This window comes from Serinus canaria, chromosome 6 (assembly GCF_022539315.1).
Source record: "Serinus canaria isolate serCan28SL12 chromosome 6, serCan2020, whole genome shotgun sequence".
In the NCBI taxonomy this organism is placed as follows: domain Eukaryota; kingdom Metazoa; phylum Chordata; class Aves; order Passeriformes; family Fringillidae; genus Serinus; species Serinus canaria.
This window is the reverse complement of record NC_066320.1, coordinates 34275379-34292151: the sequence shown is the minus strand read 5'-3', so window position 1 is coordinate 34292151 and position 16773 is coordinate 34275379. Positions and strand designations below refer to the sequence as shown.

General features: G+C 53.1%; 1 protein-coding gene across 2 annotated transcripts in view; it reads left to right on the top strand.

The window, feature by feature from the left end:
• TCERG1L (transcription elongation regulator 1 like) overlaps window positions 1-13777 on the top strand; it is a 48619-nt gene extending 34842 nt beyond the window's left edge. The window contains exons 7-12 of one of the 2 annotated variants that reach the window (XM_050976552.1): window positions 1636-1790; window positions 4896-4962; window positions 5987-6122; window positions 8983-9072; window positions 10711-10829; window positions 12905-13777. In XM_050976552.1, the coding sequence (XP_050832509.1) occupies window positions 1636-1790; window positions 4896-4962; window positions 5987-6122; window positions 8983-9072; window positions 10711-10829; window positions 12905-13061 (724 nt within the window). In that variant the 3' untranslated portion in view covers window positions 13062-13777. Of the gene's footprint in view, window positions 1-1635; window positions 1791-4892; window positions 4963-5986; window positions 6123-8982; window positions 9073-10710; window positions 10830-12904 lie in introns of both variants that reach the window. The other variant, XM_050976551.1, reaches the window with a different exon arrangement.
• Window positions 13778-16773: the final 2996 nt, after the last annotated feature.

Here is a 16773-nt window from a genome sequence, read left to right as displayed (position 1 = left end):
GTACTGTGTATTATATAGAGTTCCTTAGATAATGAGTTAGAAAGGTGATTAAGGATATTTACCTCATGCATGTCACTGAATCCAGGATGCCAAGCCTCCCATGGGTTTGTACAGCCAGTTTTCTGGGATCTCACCTGTCCTACAGGGGCTGTGCTGGGTTATTTTATAACTCCTCCTCCTGCACTGAGGGAGCACTTCTCCTGTTTCCAGTCCTTTACCTGGACCAGGTCTTTTTAAACCCAGCTTTGCTCCCTGCTTTTAATAACAACTAAGCACCAGAGCTGGTAACTGTAAGGTTTGTTGCTTCCAGGTATTTTTGCTTCAAAGCCAGCCACGTTTTCCTCCCAGCAGTGTGTGTGTGCCTTAGCTGGGGGTTTAGCTCTCGTTGGGATTCAGGAGGCACCAGCCTGGGATGGAAATTCTGTTTGTTTATTTACATATAAATTTAGGATGCACATCTCCAGGTTTTTGGATGTCTGTTAAGCATGGTGCAATAGTTATTTTCATATTATTTTGGCTGATTCCAAATGAATGTCAGGACCAGGAGCTGAACTGCTGCCCTGCAGGTTTGCCCTGGCCAAGCCCAGGGGCTGCAGCTGGGGCTGCACAGCTCAGTCACGTTTGGCACATCCCAAACAGAGCCCTAATTCCATCCTAAACGCTTGGGGCAGGCTGCTGGGCTGGGGACACCTGCCACAGGAGGTGGGGGCTGGCTGGGATGCCATGGGGATGGCACAGGGCACACGGATGTCATTGGGATGCCATGGGATGGCACACAGTTGCCATGGTAATGTCATGGTGATGCCATGGGGATGGCACGGGGGTGCTGTGGTTGCCCCTTTCCCCACCACACAGCAGGTGAGGCTCCCATGGCCACGTGCCAGCCCATGGCATCCAGGCAGGTGTCACACAGTGCCCCAGCTCCTGCCCCTGGAACGTGGAACCTGGAATGCCTTTTCCTGTGGGGATCCTCAAGGGAGCACCATGGCCCCCCTGGTTCTTCTGCCCTTCCCTGCCAGAATATTTCACCTTTTCTGGGCTGATTCAGCCCTTCCTGTGCCCGTGGGTGGGGGAGGACAGAGCTCCCTGCCCAGGCTGCTGGGGAGGGCTGGCAGGGCAGGGCCAGGCCGGGGTGTCCCTGGGGTGTGCCTGGAGTGTCCCTGGGCTGTCCTCAGGTGTCCATGGAGTGTCCCTGGGGTGTGCCCGGGGTGTCCCTGCAGTGTCCCCGGGTGTCCCAGGGGTCTGCTCAGGGTGTGCCTAAGGTGTCCCCGGGGTGTGCCCGGGGTGTCCCCGGGGTGTGCCCGGGGTGTCCCTGGGGTGTCCCCACATGCCCTCAGATGCCCCCGGGTGTCCCAGGGGTCTGCTCAGGGTGTCCCCGGGGTGTCCCTGGGGTGTGCTCTGGGTGTGCCTGGGCTGTCCCAGGGGTCTGCCTGGGGTATCCCCACGTGCCCCCAGGTGTCCCTGGGGTGTCCCTGGGGTGTGCTCTGGGTGTGCCTGGGCTGTCCCAGGGGTCTGCTTGGGGTGTCCCCACGTGCCCCCAGGTGCCCCCAGGTGTCCCCGGGCTGCAGTGCCCCCGCTGTGGGCACGCTCCTGGTCTCTGGCCAGGCTCTGAGGCTGGTGTGTCTCCTGGAGCAGGTGTGTGGTGTGGACTGGAGATGACCGGGTGTTCTTCTTCAACCCCAGCATGCAGCTGTCAGTGTGGGAGCGGCCGCTGGACCTGAGGCACCGCGGGGACATCAAGCGGCTGCTCGAGGACCCCCCGCACAAGCGCAAGCTGGAGGCTGCAGCAAGTAACCAACCTGGCCTTGTTCCCCTCTCCCCGAGCCCCAGGAGCCCCTGGAGCTGGGCTGGGTGTGCTCCTGGAGGTGTGAGACCCTGAGTTAAAGAGGGCAGCCTGGGGACATTCCCCATGCAGGGAAATCGAGGTTTGTCACAAACTCCTTGTTTTCCCTGCAATGCTGGGCTGGGCTCTGAGCCTCCTCCCTGCTGCAGAGAAGGAGCAGGAGGCCTCCTGCAGGAGCTGGGTCTCTGCTGGCTGCAGTCCCTCTCAGGAGGCACAGTGCGCTTCACTGCCCGAGTTCAGGGTGTGCAGCAGCATCACTCCCTGCTCCCAAAGCTCCCCGTGGCTGAGGATCACCCAGCCAAGCTGTGCAGCAGGAAATCCCAGCAGGGAGGTTTGGGAGAAAGGCTCCCTGCTCCTGGGAGCTGTGTCTGTGTCAGTGCCCCTGAGGCTCCCACACTGCCTGTACTGGAGGGCTGTCCCTTGCTGGGGACATCAGCCATGGCAGCTGTCCTCCTTGCAACTGCTCCTGCCCTTGGCTGGCTGCTCGGGATTCTCGGATGTTCTGGCTTTGGTGGTGACAGAACAGTCACATCCTCCAGCTGCTGCTTGTTCCTTGGTGGGGAGTGGGGAAAAAGCAGGACTTTAGTGGTTGTTTCCAAGTGCTGTGTTTTGTAACTGAATGGGGGTGGTGGCACTGCCAGGCTGCTGCAGGACCTGCCCTGTCCCCCCGGCCACCAGGGGTGGCCACTGGCTTTGGTCCAGGGGGACAGCTGCCAGTGAACCCCTGCAAACCCCAGTGAGCCACTGCAAACCCTAATCAACCACTGCAAACACCTAATGAACCACTGCAAACCCCAAATAACTGCTATAAACCCCAAAGAACCCCTGCAAACCCCACAGAACCCCTGCAAACCCCAGTGAGCCACTGCAAACCCTAATGAACCACTGCAAACACCAAATAACCTCTGCAAACCCCAAATAACTGCTATAACCCCCACAGAACCCCTGCAAACCCCACAGAACCCCTGCAAACCCCCAAATAACTGCTATAATCCCCACAGAACCCCTGCAAACCCCACAGAACCAGCACTGTGCATGCAGGGAGATAAAAGTGAGCCATTTTCAGCTTCTCTGTCAGCAGAAAAGCAGCTCCAAGGAGGGTTCTGTCTGTGTCCTCCAGATGACACAGCCTGTAATTCCATTTTTCCTCTCTGAATTTCCACAGCAGGTGCTTGTGTGTACATTGCTGTATAATTTTTGTGTATGGCTTGAAGAGCTTTAGCTGTGGATGAAACTCCTCCAAAGCCTATCTGCTGAAATTCGTTCTTCAGGAGAAAAACAGAGCTTTTAATTGCAGGATCAGCTGCAAGCTCAGTGAATTCCTGCCAAGGGATGGCCAGAGACAAAGCTGAGGGTCATTGTTCATGGTCTCTATCATTGTTCCTGCTCTGTAATTAATTAACAAAAGAGTCTTAACTCAGGGCTGAGAGGTGCCACTTCAAAAATCTATTTTTTGCTGTGCTCCATCCTCTCCATTTGTTATCTCTACCACAAAGATTTGATTCATGCTCCTGGTTTTTTATGGCCATGACTTCCATTGTTGTTAAATATCTTAATCCTCCCTGCTGTAATTGGGCCCTGTGGTTGCTCAGGGTTGGAGCTGTTCATAATTAGTATAGATTAGCTCTGAGGTGAGGGGGATTATTTGTTACCTCTTCTCTTAGCTTGTAATCTCCAGTAAATAAATAACACAAACGAGCTGCGTGTTCCCAACAATCTTCCCACATTTATTTAGCTGAGTGGCTGCTGCTGAGATTTAATTAGAATTTTCAAATCAAACATCTTAAAAAAAAAAAAAAAAAGATGTCAAGCAAAGTTACCCACGGGATGCTCGGGGTTGTCTCTGCTGAAGGATCAAGTGCTTGTTAAATTTGGGCATAAATGAGAAATTGCTCATTTCTCAATTACTCCTCCTCCCCCAGGTGTTTGTTCCAGGAGGTTGATGTGGCTCCTCCCTGATGGGCTCCCGTCAGGCTGTGCCGTGGGGCTGGGGAGCAGGGCAGCTCCTCCAGGGCCCAGGGCAGTTGATCTGCTGGGCTCTCTTCCTCAGCTGCTCGGGCTGAGGAGGATTTTCCAGCTATTGAACAGAAAATGGACATTATGGAGTCACCAAATCATGGAATTGGGTTGGGAGGGACCCCAAATCCCACCCAGTGCCACCCCTGCCATGGCAGGGACACCTTCCCTGTGCCAGGTGCTCCCAGCCCAGTGTCCAGCCTGGCCTGGACACAGTTGTAGAACTCCTCCTGAAACCAGGAGTGCTGCTGTCACTGACTGAATTCCCCCAGGGATTTGGGGCCCTTTGGACTCAGACAAGAGGCTGAAGCCCATCCCTGGATCCAGCACATGAATATTTGCCAGCCCACGTGCTGGGGACCCTCCAGTGCAGCCACTGCAGGGATCTGACTTCTGGCACTGTCCTTGGGGGTTTTGGTGAGAGCTGCAGGGGTAGAGGGGAGCAGAAAAGGTTTCAGAATTCAGATTTGTTTCCCTTGTCTGACTGAAAATCCAAGCTCTGAGTCCCTCAAGGACCTGTGAACATTGGGGTGGCCTGGCCTTGGAGCTGCTCTGCAGCCTCAGGAGTCTGGGGGTTGCTGGATCTCCCCAGCCCTGCCAGGTGCTGCTGGAATTCCTGGGAAAGCAGCCTGAGACTGGCTGATCCCAGCAGGAGAAATGGGACAGAATTACCTCCAGGAGATCCTTCAGGCTGCTTGCACAGGAATGTCTTTGCAGGAATGTCTTCAGGTGCCTTTTGAAGGGAAGGGAGGAGGGAGGGTCAGGTGAAACAATAATAAGATTTAAAGCAATCATGTCATGAATGAAAAATGAGGAATTTTGCTGACTGGAAACGGTCACTTTATTGCTGTGGCTTCTATTTGGAGGAAGGCAATTCTGAGGATTTTACAAAATACTTGTTATTTCTAAAACCCTCTGTGGGGGTGAAAGCCAGGAAATACTGAGCAGCAGAGACAGGGAAGAGGAGTCAATCTGAGGAATTTGTATTCCCATTTATCTCGTTCAAATCTGATAATGACTTATTTCTTTTCAGCAGACAAGTGTGTTAGCTCTTGTCCAGGGGATGAAAATGATGATCTGAGCATCAAAACCAAGAGAAATAAGTGAGTTCTAAAGTTTCCTTGTCTCTAACAGTGGGAAGGGCTGGTACAAAGAAGGGCAAGTGAAAGCAGTTTTGGATCTGTGTGGGTGAATGATGGGAGCATTCTCTGGGTGTCCAGTCCTCACCAGGGCCAGGATTCTCTGTTTCCCCTCACACTCTCCTGGAGGCACCATGAAAATGCAGCTCTGGGCTGTGCAGGCTGCCCAGCTCTGTGCCAGGTGTCCTTCTGAGGGGGCAGGCACAGCCTTTGTGCTGGGGAGGCCTCGAGAGGGCTGACCAAGAGCAGGGGCTGGACAGAGTCACAGAATAAAGCAGGGATTGATTCCAAGGATCTCCTCCATGGCTCCACCTTGGGCAGCACCAGAGCCCAGCCAGGGCTGCCCCCAAGATGACCCAAAATGGCCCCAAAATGCCCGGCCGGGCACGGGGTCTCTCCCTGGGATCAGCTCTGCTCCATTCCCACCTTGCAGTTCATTGTCCCAGCCCAGCTTTAGCCCAGGCACTCCCACCCTGCTTGTTTTTCTCTCTCCAGCCCACGGGGTTTGTGCTCCTGGGCTGGGATTGGGATCATTTGTCCTTGGTGCCCAGCTGGAGCAGGAATTGTTTTGTCTCCCTGCTCTGGGCACAGAGCTCACCATCCCATAATATGAACCCAGACCCACTCACTAAAGCAGCACAGAATGGGAAACACAGAAAAGCCAAACCTGAGGCATCAGTGGGTTATTACAGCTGTGCTGGACTGGATCCTTTATTGTGATTTTTGGCATGACAAACTGCCCCCTTTCTGGTCCCCCCTCCTTGGCAGGGCAGTGTGAAGCTGTCCCTTTGTGGGTGTCAGGTCCCTCTGGTGGCCCCGGGGGACCCCCCTGCCTCAGCAGGAGCTGCTGCAGCTCCTCCAGCCCGGCTTTGGTGCCCAGCTGCGAGCGTGGGAGGTTCTGGGGTGTCCCAGGGAGGAGTAAAGGACCCAAAGGATGCAGTCCCCGTGCAGGGAGCGTGGCTGACCCTGTCTGTGTTGCCCTGTCCAGAACAGAGGAGTGCCAGGCCGCGGGCCCGGCCGGCGCTGAGGAGGAGCAGGCAGGGGAGGAAGGCTCGGCCCCGCGGATCTCACCGCCCCTGGAGGAGAGGATCACCCACTTCAGGGACATGCTGCTGGAGAGGGGGGTAAGGAGCAGCCCTTCCTGGGACACAGCACAGCCCTGGAGCCATGCCCTGGCCCAGCCACGGCAGGAACCACTCTGGGGTTCTGTCCCTGAGCCCTGGGGTTGGTGACACCGTCGGTGTCCCCACTGCCACCCCTGGGAACTGGGACAAATCCCAGAGACACCCCAGGGATGCCCAGAAGCAGCAGCTCTCCCACAGGCCAGGGGCTCAGAGGGACGTGGGGCTGTGGGCACTGAGCTGTCCTGGTCAGCTCTGGGGTGTCCATCACCACAAACCCGGGGACTCCAGCTCTGGGGAGCCAATTTCACTGACTGCCCATCCAAAATCGTGGGATCATGAGTGGTTTGGGATGGAAAGGACCCCAAATCTCCCCCAGTGCTACCCCTGCCATGGCAGGGACACCTTCCCCTGTCCCAGGTGCTCCAGCCCCAGTGTCCAGCCTGGCCTTGGGCACTGCCAGGGATCCAGGGGCAGCCCCAGCTGCTCTGGGCACCCTGTGCCAGGGCCTGCCCACCCTGCCAGGGAACAATTCCTGCCCAAAATCCCATCTAACCCAACCCTCTAGCAGCATAAAGCCATTCATGCTTGTCCAGATCCTTGGGGAAGGATGTTCTGGAGATGGTTCCAGCTGTGCTGAGAGCAGGGAATGCTCTGGGTTTGGGTTTGGGGGGACAGGGAGGTGTAAAACGAGCAGTGGCTGCAGATCCTCTGCCTCCCCACACTGCCACGTGCATCCCATAAAGGGAATGACACTCCTGCAGGAAATACAGCCCAAGGTGGCTCTTGTCAGGCACTAAAGCCTATAAAATTTATCCCAGCAATCAGCAGGCTTTAAAGGGGGATAATTAGAGCTTCAGCAGCTCAGCAATGAATTATCCCACGCCAGAGCTGCTTTATTAATACAGCTTGTTATTTATGCTGCAGAAATGCAGAAGGGCCATGAAGGAGCCCTGGGTGAGGACTTTGCTGGCAGGTGGGAACTCGGGGGGCAATGAGTCAGTATTTGGAAGGATTAGGGGTGTTCTAGAACAGGATTCTCAGGTGTTCCTATGTAAGACTTGCTCCTAAAGTAAAGAAATTTGGAAAATTCACTGTTTGGGTTTGCTGATGTTTAAAAATGGAGAGAGAAGAGGTTCCTTTGCTTTTACCCTGAACATTTTCCAACTGTCCAGCTCAGCAGCTGCTGCTTGGCGTGGCTGAAGCACAGGGAGACCATTAATGCCATTTAAATCTGATTATTTAATGGCCATCCCCTGCCCTTTCCTCCTCAAGGAGCTGCTGGATGGAATCACAAAGAGCTCGAAGCAGATGGAGTTTGCCAGTGGAGTTCTGCAGCTTCCTACAGAAATTATGTCAAGAGAAGAATATTTATTGTAACATTTTAAAAATAGAGGGGGTTTGGGGGAGCTCCAAGACACAGGCACTCTTTGTTCTGAAGTCTGGGGTGGGTTTTCCTCTGTGAAAATGTAATCTGGATATTCTTCTGGAAGTTTCAAAGTTTCCACAAAATTTAAGAGGAAGAGGAAAATTTAAGGCTCCTCCTGGCTCCCTCTCCCACCCAGCATCAAAATATCCACATTCTAAGCCAGCATTTCCAGGAAATTTCTCCCTGCTGGGCTGCTCTCAAGGCTTCTGAAAGGATTCCAGAGGGTGTTTTTTCTCTAGGTTCTCCCTTCTTAATCCTGGGCAGAGAGGGGGATTTGTGTGTGAAGTGTACCTGGAATGAAATCAGAAATACCAGGTTATTTTAGGTGATGTTTGCCAAATGTGCAGTGTAATAATTGCTAAGCACAAAATCATCAGCTGGAATGATTATGTGATGAACTAGTCTGAGCTTAATTAGCCTAGCTCAGAGGGGGATTTGTGCAGGGAACAAAGCTGATGGCCAGGAGAGTGTGAAAGACACCAGGAAAAGAGAATTCCTGGTGCTGGAAACCCCAGAGCTCAGGACAGGGGGACACAGGGAGGGGAGCTCTGGGTACCCCAAAGGACACAGACCCCAAAGGCAGCCTGGGCTCTGGGGATCCCAAAGGTCTCAGACCCCAAAGGCATCCCGGGCTCTGGGGATCCCAAAGGTCTCAGACCCCAAAGGCAGCCTGGGCTCTGGGTACCCCAAAGGTCTCAGACCCCAAAGGCTGCCTGAGCTTTGGATTTTCCACTCTCAAGCCACTCTGAGAGGAAAACGAGTCCACTTAAAGCCACTTTGCTTCATCAGAGCTTTCCTGCTGGAGTGTTAATTACTGTTTAATTACACTTCACATCCTTTCTTTTTTTTTTTAGTGAATTCACTCTTTTGTAATTAGTTGGAGTGATTAGAATATTTTATTTCCTTCAGATTCTTCTGTCACCAGTGAATTAGCAGGGATGCTGTAGCATGTTCTGAGCTGGTGGGAATTGTCCCTGCCCAGGCAGGGGTGGATCTGGGTGCTCTCTGAGGTGCCCTCCAGCCCAAAGTGCTCTGTGATCCCATGACTCCACCAGGCTGGAAGCAGCCCTGCAGGATGGCACGTTCCCATCCCAGTGGCTGTGGTGCTTTGGGGGTGTTCACTGCCAGCTCTCCCTGTGTGCCTCAGCCGGGACCAGTTCCAGCTCTGGAGCTGGAATTGTCCCTCTCATGGGCACAGGTGCCTCTGCTGCCCAAGGAGCAGCACCAGTGGCATTTCCTGCCTGCTGCAGGTGCCACCAGCACAGCTGGGGAGAGAGCATCTCCAGAGCCTCGCTGAGGAGCAAACCCATCCTGGCCCTGGGGGGCCACCAGAGCTCTGCCAGAGGTTAAAATCCACCTTCAGCCGTGCCAGGAATGGTGCCCAGGGCTGCCAGCTCGGGAGCACTCACTCCTTGCCCTGCTGTGTGTGCCCAGGTGTCGGCGTTCTCCACGTGGGAGAAGGAGCTGCACAAGATCGTGTTTGACCCTCGCTACCTCCTGCTCAACCCCGAGGAGAGGAAGCAGGTGAGTGCCCCAGCCTGGCCTGGCTGCAGCCAGCACCCCCTGACCAGCCAGGGTCCTGCAGCAGTTCTCCTGCGAGGGCAAAAGAATTCCATCACATCAGAATTTCCCTGGGGACACTCACAGCTTTGGCTCTGCCCCTCGGGGGGATGATCACCAGGCACAGGGTGGGGTTTGTGGGTCTGGGAGCTGGGCTCTGTGGGGTTTGGGGCTCTGGGAGCTGGGCTCTGTGGGGTTTGGGGCTCTGGGAGCTGGGCTCTGTGGGGTTTGGGGCTGTGGGAGCTGGGCTCTGTGGGGTTTGGGGCTGTGGGAGCTGGGCTCTGTGGGGTTTGGGGCTCTGGGAGCTGGGCTCTGTGGGGTTTGGGGCTCTGGGAGCTGGGCTCTGTGGGGTTTGGGGCTGTGGGAGCTGGGCTCTGTGGGGTTTGGGGCTGTGGGAGCTGGGCTCTGTGGGGTTTGGGGCTCTGGGAGCTGGGCTCTGTGATTCCTGTGAGTCCTTTCCCACTCAGGATATTCTGTGGTTCCCAGGGCTCTCTCCTTGGACAAGCAGGTGCTCCAAGGTTTGATCACAGGAGCCTTTGGGGTGCAGGAACAGCTCCTGGGAATGGGGGACCTGGGAATGGGGGACATGGGAATGGGGGACCTGGGAATGGGGACCTGGCTGTAGGAGGGAAATGGCCCCAGAGGAATGGTTCTGCCCTGGATTATTGGGATAGTGCAGAGACACTGCTGGGTTTCCATTGTTTGGGACCTTTCCCAGGAGTCTGGCAGGGTTTGGTGCTGACCCCACTGGACAGGGCACTGGGGCCTGGCTGGGGGCTCTCTGCAAGGATTGGGTTTTTCTGGGGAGCTCCAAAGGGATGTGGGGTTCTGCTGCCTTGGCAATTTGGCCATTAATTATCACCAAGGGTTCCAAAGTCTGCAGATGAATCTACAGAATTCAGGTGAGATGTAGGGATTTGCAGAGAAGGTGAAAGTGCTGTTCTCTGGTTATTTCTTTCCCTTAAAAGTCTTTTGTCATCCTGTAGAAGGAATAATTTTTAATATTGAATCACCCATTTTTTAAATAAACAGGATGAAAAATGAACTTATTCCATATTGTCCCGTGGTTCTCCAGAGAGCTTCCTGTAGGTATTTACCACAGGACTGGGCACATACATCTTCATTTGCTCCCTTTCCAATATCCCCTTTCCTAAGGAAAAAAAAGCAAACCAAAATAATAAGGATATACAGGAATGAAAAAGTATGAGGAGCTGCCAGGATGGAAAGTGCTGCTGAAGAGCCTGAGCAGGGAGTTTGGGGTTTATTTCAGGGAATGGGCAGGGACAACACCTGGGCATGATGAGTCAGTCAGAGACATTCCCTGGAGCCATGGAATCATTTTGTCAGCTGTGGCAGGGCTGGCACTGGCTGGGCTTTGAGTCCTTCCTACCCAAACCAGTCTGGGGCTCTGGGATCAATGCCAGCACTGCTCCCTTTGATGAAATGCCCACCTGCAGCCAGGCCAGAGGGCCAGTCCTTGGAGGTGATGGAATAAAAACTCCTGCACACCTGGGGAGGCAGATGAGGACTGCAGGCCCTGGGCTTGCCAAACCCCCCAGGCTTTGTCCATAACTCCTTGTCCTGGCTCCCTTCCCTGGCCAGATTTTCGAGCAGTTTGTCAAGACCCGGGTCAGGGAGGAGTACAAAGAGAAGAAGAACAAGCTCCTGTTGGCCAAGGAAGAATTCAAGAAGCTTCTGGAAGAATCCAAGTTATCCCCAAGGTGGGTGTTGCCTTAGGAAGGGTTGGGAAGCTCAGCTTTGTCATTTAGGCTGAGCTTTTCAGCCTAGAATTCTTCCTAGCAAGGGGAAGATGCCAGTTCCAGTGCTGGGGTGGCATCTCTTGCCTGATATTTTCCAGTATTTTGTTGTATTCCTGGGAGAGGAAATATTCCATCTGTGTCTCCCACTCTCCCTCTCTGTCCCTTCCCCTCTCCCTCAGAATGTGCAGCACTTTGCACAGCACATTTATTTTATATTCCTGTATATGCAGTGATTATAGAACACACATTACTTATGGAAAATCAGTACCACAGCGTTCAGTCTCATCCATATTACACATGCAGGTGTAATTACTCAGAAATTGCATTTAGTCTTGGGCTTTGGTGGAAGAGAAATATAATTTCTCAAAGTTCCTGTTAATGCCACGCCATTAAATTCATGGAATGTGTCCCTGCCCATGGCAGGGGGTTGGAACAAGATGATCTGTGAGATTCCTCCCAACCCAAGCCCTTCTGTGGCTCCACAATTCTGTGATTAAATTAAAATACAGCGTGCAAGGCACAATCTATGTCTTACTTTGTTTTTCTAGTGATGGATCCAGACTCACAGAGTGGCAGTGGCAGTGCTTAGGGCAGTGCTTTCTCATTTGTAAAGTACATGAAAATAAAGGGGTTTATATTATAAATATTGTTAACTTGCTGGAACAAAGACATGACTGCTGTCTCTGATAAAACATGCAGATAATTATTCAGCACGACCTGCGTGGGCACACGGATGCAAACAGCACGTGGGGCTGGAATAATTCTAATTACAGGAAACATTTTACAACGAAATTAGGGATATTCTGGGCTGCTGTCCCTCCCAAACTCTGCTTCCAGCACTGATATTCCCAGTGCCCAGGGGAAAAGCTGTGCTGGCCCAGAGGCCAGGAGCATTTCACCCCTGAAGGGTTTTGGGAGCCGACTGTGGCAGCAAAGCACTGAGGAAGCTCCTTTCCCTGCCTTGATTTAGGCACACAATGAGAGGAATAAATCCCAAATATTTCCAATAAAAAGCAAAGAGTCACCTTGGGGAAAGGAGCTGGGCATGCAGCCTGAAAGGCAATGAAGGTAGGAAACCCTGCTAGGAGAGAGCTCGCCTTGGAAATACAAACGATGCAGGGGCTGAAATAAAACCTCCTTGTCCCTGCCCTGTGAGCGTGGCTTTGAGGGCTCAGCAGGCTCCTGCCAGCCTCAACCCTTCTGCAATGCCATCCTAACCCCTGCTGGCTGCCCCCTGCCCAGAGCCCTGGTGCGGGCTCGCCTTCCTCCACCCCAGCAGCAGGAGGAGGAGGAGGAGAAAGAAGGAGGAGGAGGAAGGAGGAGGAGGAGAAGGAAGGAGGAGAAGGAAGGAGGAGAAGGAAGGAGGAGAAGGAAGGAGGAGGAGGAGGGAAGTAAGCGAAGGAGGAGAAGAAGGAAGGAGGAGGAGACGGAGGAGGAGGCGAAAGGCGGAGACGGAGGAGGAGAAGGAAGGCGGAAAGGAAGCCTTTGCGGCGGCAGAAGGCGGAGAGGTAGGAGGCGGCGGCAAGGAAGGAGGAGAAGGAAGGGAGGAGGCGGAGGAGGAAGGCAGGCGGCGAAGGCGGAGGCGGAGGAAGGAGGAGAAGGAAGGGGCAGGCAGGTGGACGGAGGCGAAGAAGGAGGAGGCGGCACGGAAGGAGGCGAAGGAAGGCGGGGAAAGCGCCGGAGGCGGAGGGGCAGAGGCGGAGGAGGAAGGGAGGAGGACGGAGAAGGAGGAAGGAGAGAAAGGAGGCGAGGACGGAGGAGGAGGAAGGAGGCGAGGAAGAAGAATGGGAGAGAGGAGGAAGGCAGTGAGGAGGGAGGAGGAGGAAGGGGGAGGAGGAGGAAGGAGGAGGAGGAAGGAGGAGGAGGAGGGAGGAGAGGAAGGAGGAGAAGGAAGGAGGAGGAGAAGGAGGAGGAGAAGGAGGAGGAGGACTCTCCACCCCGTTCCTGTCCCACGCTCCCCAGGCTGGTTCCTGGGGTGGCTGCAGGGCAGGAGCCTGGGCTGGCACAGCCCCACTGCCCTTTCCCCTTGCCCACAGGACAACCTTCAAGGAGTTCGCCGAGAAGCACGGCCGGGACCAGCGCTTCCGCCTCGTCCAGAAGAAGAAGGACCAGGAGCATTTCTTCAACCAGTTCATCCTCATCCTCAAAAAGAGGGACAAGGAAAACAGGATAAGGCTGCGGAAAATGAGATAAGGGCAAGTGGAGCTGGCCATAAAGACACGTGCCCGGCTGGGCAGTGGGAAGGGGTTCCAGGGAAGGAGGAATGGCCCCAGAGCACCTCCAGGAGTGGGAGGTCCCAGGGCCAGCTGCTCTGAAGGGAGTTTGGGGAGCACCCACTGCAGTGGGAAGGCCGTTCTGCAGGAATAATGGAAGGATATTCTGTTCTCAAAGAATTAATGTTTCATATTGAAGCTCTCTTTTGTACAACATCCAGAGTTTGATGCATTTCTAATTGCCATGATATGTCGATCCCTTAATTGTTTTAATTATGCAAATTACTTGTAATATACACAAGTTATGACTCCGATGCAGATTTATAATTAAGCAGAAGCAGATGCCATCCAGAGCAATCTCAAGGCATTTCCATCATTTAGGGGAATTATCTCAAGCAATCTTTTGGCACCTCTGCGTTTCCACCAAGTGAGTGGGGTCTGGTGGTCTGCAGGACCCGCTCCCGCTGCTCATCCGTCTCTGTCCAGTCCCTGAGTAGTAGTAATCAGCTATTCCTTGTAAATCTTGGTGAAGAGTGTGGAAATCCTGGCACATGTTCCGTAGGAGAGCTCTCCGGCCCAGACCTTGCCGTGGGCAGGGTTCCCCTCAGCCTTCCAACCCCAGTTCTGTGGTGAAGCCATCCCAGTTGGATTTGGGTTCTGTTCCTGTGTGTGAAGAGTCTGCATGAGATTTTTCTCATCATATTTGTATAAATAAATATTTAACTTTTGTAATTAAGAAGCATTTCAAGCCTGTTTTCAGGGGGATTTCAGGGGCAAAGAAGAGTTTTGAAGAGTTTGGGTTTTTTTTTGCCAGAACTCAAGTGGGAAATGCTGTCAGGGATGGGGTGGGGGTTGTTGGGGTGTCTGTGCAGGGCCAGGGGTTAGGACTGGATCCCTGTGGGTCCCTTCCAGCTCAGGACACTCTGGGATTCCAGGAAATAATGGGGAAAATAACACAGGGCTGGTGATTTTTACTGGAGAGATGGAAACCAGAGGGGGCTCCTGCCAGTCAAGATTTGTGTGCAGATTCTGGAAATCTGAGGATATTGGGAACAAAAGAGTCACTCTGGCTGCACAGGTAGGATGGGGCTGGAGGAACATCAGGAGATCTCTGATCCTGTGCTGCTCCAAAGATGCTCTGATTGTGATTCTTTTCCTCAGGAGACCTAAATTTTAAGTTATTGCTCCTTAAATCCACAGACTTCTGTTTGCTTGGAGTGAGGGGGATACTTTCCCTGACTCCCAGTAATTTTTACTTGGGTGTGTGCTGGATATTTTTATAATCAAGGCGATAAAGGAACTTTCTGCTGCCTTGGAAAGATGAGCTTGGAATACTTGGGAGTGCCAGGACCAGGGGCAATGGCTGCCCAGTGCCAGAGGGCAGGGCTGTGGGACACTGGGAAGGGATTCCTGCCTCTGGGGTGGGCAGGGACCAGGGAAAGGGCTGCCCCAGGCCAGTTCAGGAGCTCCCCTTGCTCCCCAGGCTCCAGCTGCTCCCTGGTTTCACATCCCTGAGGGATCTCCTGGAAGTGCTCCTGCTCAGGTGAGTGCCCTGGGGCCTCTGGGGGGCTGCATTTCGTTCCTTTTTCAGGGTGGAAAAATGGATTTAATGGTTTTTAGTGGTTTTTAATGGTTTTCAGTTCAACCAAGAGCCCTGGGAGGCAGCCCTGGAAGCTGCCCAGACAGCCAGGCCAGGCCATGGAGAGCAGCTTCATCTGGAGTTGGATCATGAGGGAGGAGAGTGAGCCCAGGGCATCTCCAGAGGGAGCTCAGGGTTTGCCTCCCCCAGGATGAGGCACTGAAAATTGGGAAATTGGCATTAAAAGCTACATTAAGGTGTGTGGTCTTGTCCACAGGGGTCCCAGGATGAGGGAAGAGACGAGAAAGTTGACTCCATGTATCAGAAAGCTTGATTTATTATTTTATGATAAATAATATATTAAAACTGTACTGAAAGGATAGAAGAAAGGATTTCACTACAAGGCTAAGCTGAGAATAGAAAAGGAATGAATAACAAAGTCTTGTCTCTGACCGAGACTGGCTGGACAGGTGATCTGGGATTGGCCCTTAATTGGAAACAGCCTGACGAGGCCAATCCCAGATTCCCCCGTTGCATCCCACAGCAGCAGATAAGAATTGTTTACATTTGTTCCTGAGGCCTCTCTCAGGAGGGAAAAATCCTAAGGAGAGGATTTTTCATAGAACATGTGGGTGACAAAGGTGGAGTGGGCTGCCAAGGGCTCGAGCTTGCTCCTTTTGGCTCCAGGTGCCAATAAAATGCTGACAATGGCTTTGCTTGGGTGATGTGAGGAGCAGTTTGTGTGCTGGCACCCTTGGCTGGTCTGAACCCGAGATAAACTGGAGGAAAAATCAAAGGGAAATTTGTAATGTGGCTTTTCTTCACTTCATTGGAGAAATGCAAAATCCTGAGGGAACAAACTGTGCACAATGTGGGCAACGTGCAGACGTGCAAAGGATGATTTTGGGAGGTTTTGGTCAGCTTGGGATGGTTTTTTTCTCTGCTTTTCAGCCTCCCAATGAGGCTTTTTAGTGGTTGAGCAAGAGTTAAAGTCATTTTGGTTCTCTTTTTGAAGTACTTTGTGACTGGTTTTGGTTTTCTTCTTAGCTTAGTTCTTCATCTTTTGCTTTCTTTGCTTGGGTTTGCTTTGGTAAATATTGCTTTGATGGCACCCCCTGGGAGCAGGTATCCCTGTGGCTGTGATCATTGCTGGGAGAGCTAATCCCCAGCAGAAATGAAGTCAGAGAGATGAGCACAAATGGTGGCAGAGCTCCCAGGAGACTGCAGCTCACTGCTCTGGATGCACAGAAGGCTCTGGGGGTGCTGCTGGGAGCAATTCCAGCTGGCTGGAGCTCAGGGCAGTGTCCCTGCTCTGCTCCTGCCCCTGCCCACTGCATCCCCATCCTCGGGGCTCTCCTGCATCCAGGCCCTTCTCCAGGGGCTCCTTCCACCTCAGGCTGCTGGGTTTAAATCTCCACACTGGGAAGGGAAAGGGGAGAAACTGGGAGTGAAAACTCCGTCCCCTTTCCAAGGAAAACATCATTTCTGCATTCCCAGTCTCTCCCAGTTTCCCTTCCCAGAGAGGGACCTGGAGCTGGCTTGGAGCTTTTAGGAGCTTGTGAGAAGTTCCTCTCAGACAGGGAACTGGGTTCAGCCCTGACTTGGTGCTTCACATTCGTCAAAATTGCTCTAAATTGAACTTTTTTCCCTCCTCTCCTGTGAGGGAGGGAGGAGCCTCCAAGTGCTTTTTGATTGTTGTGTTTCCTCATCCAGGGGCTCAGCAGGGCTTGGCCTTGGGAGAGAAGCAAGGCTTTATTTTTGTTCTTTTTTTAAATAATGAACAGTCAGAGAGCTGATCCTGTGCTCTCACCTCCACTGCAGACCACAGCCCCAGCCCTTTTCCTTCTCCTTCTTTAACAGAAGTGAAGAATTTGCCAATATTGAACTCTGAGGATAATTTTCAAGGTAAATCATTGAATGGTCTGGCCTGGAAGGGACCTTAAAGATCATCTCCTTGCCCCAGTGCCTTGGGTAGCTGAGCATTCTGGACCAGCTGCTGATAAAATGAAGGGTTTGATTTTAAAAAGGCAAAGAAATCTTTGCCAACTCACTGAACATTCTCTGAACACTCCTCTTCTTTCTCAGCTTGTGATTTATTTAGAGAAAACCCATC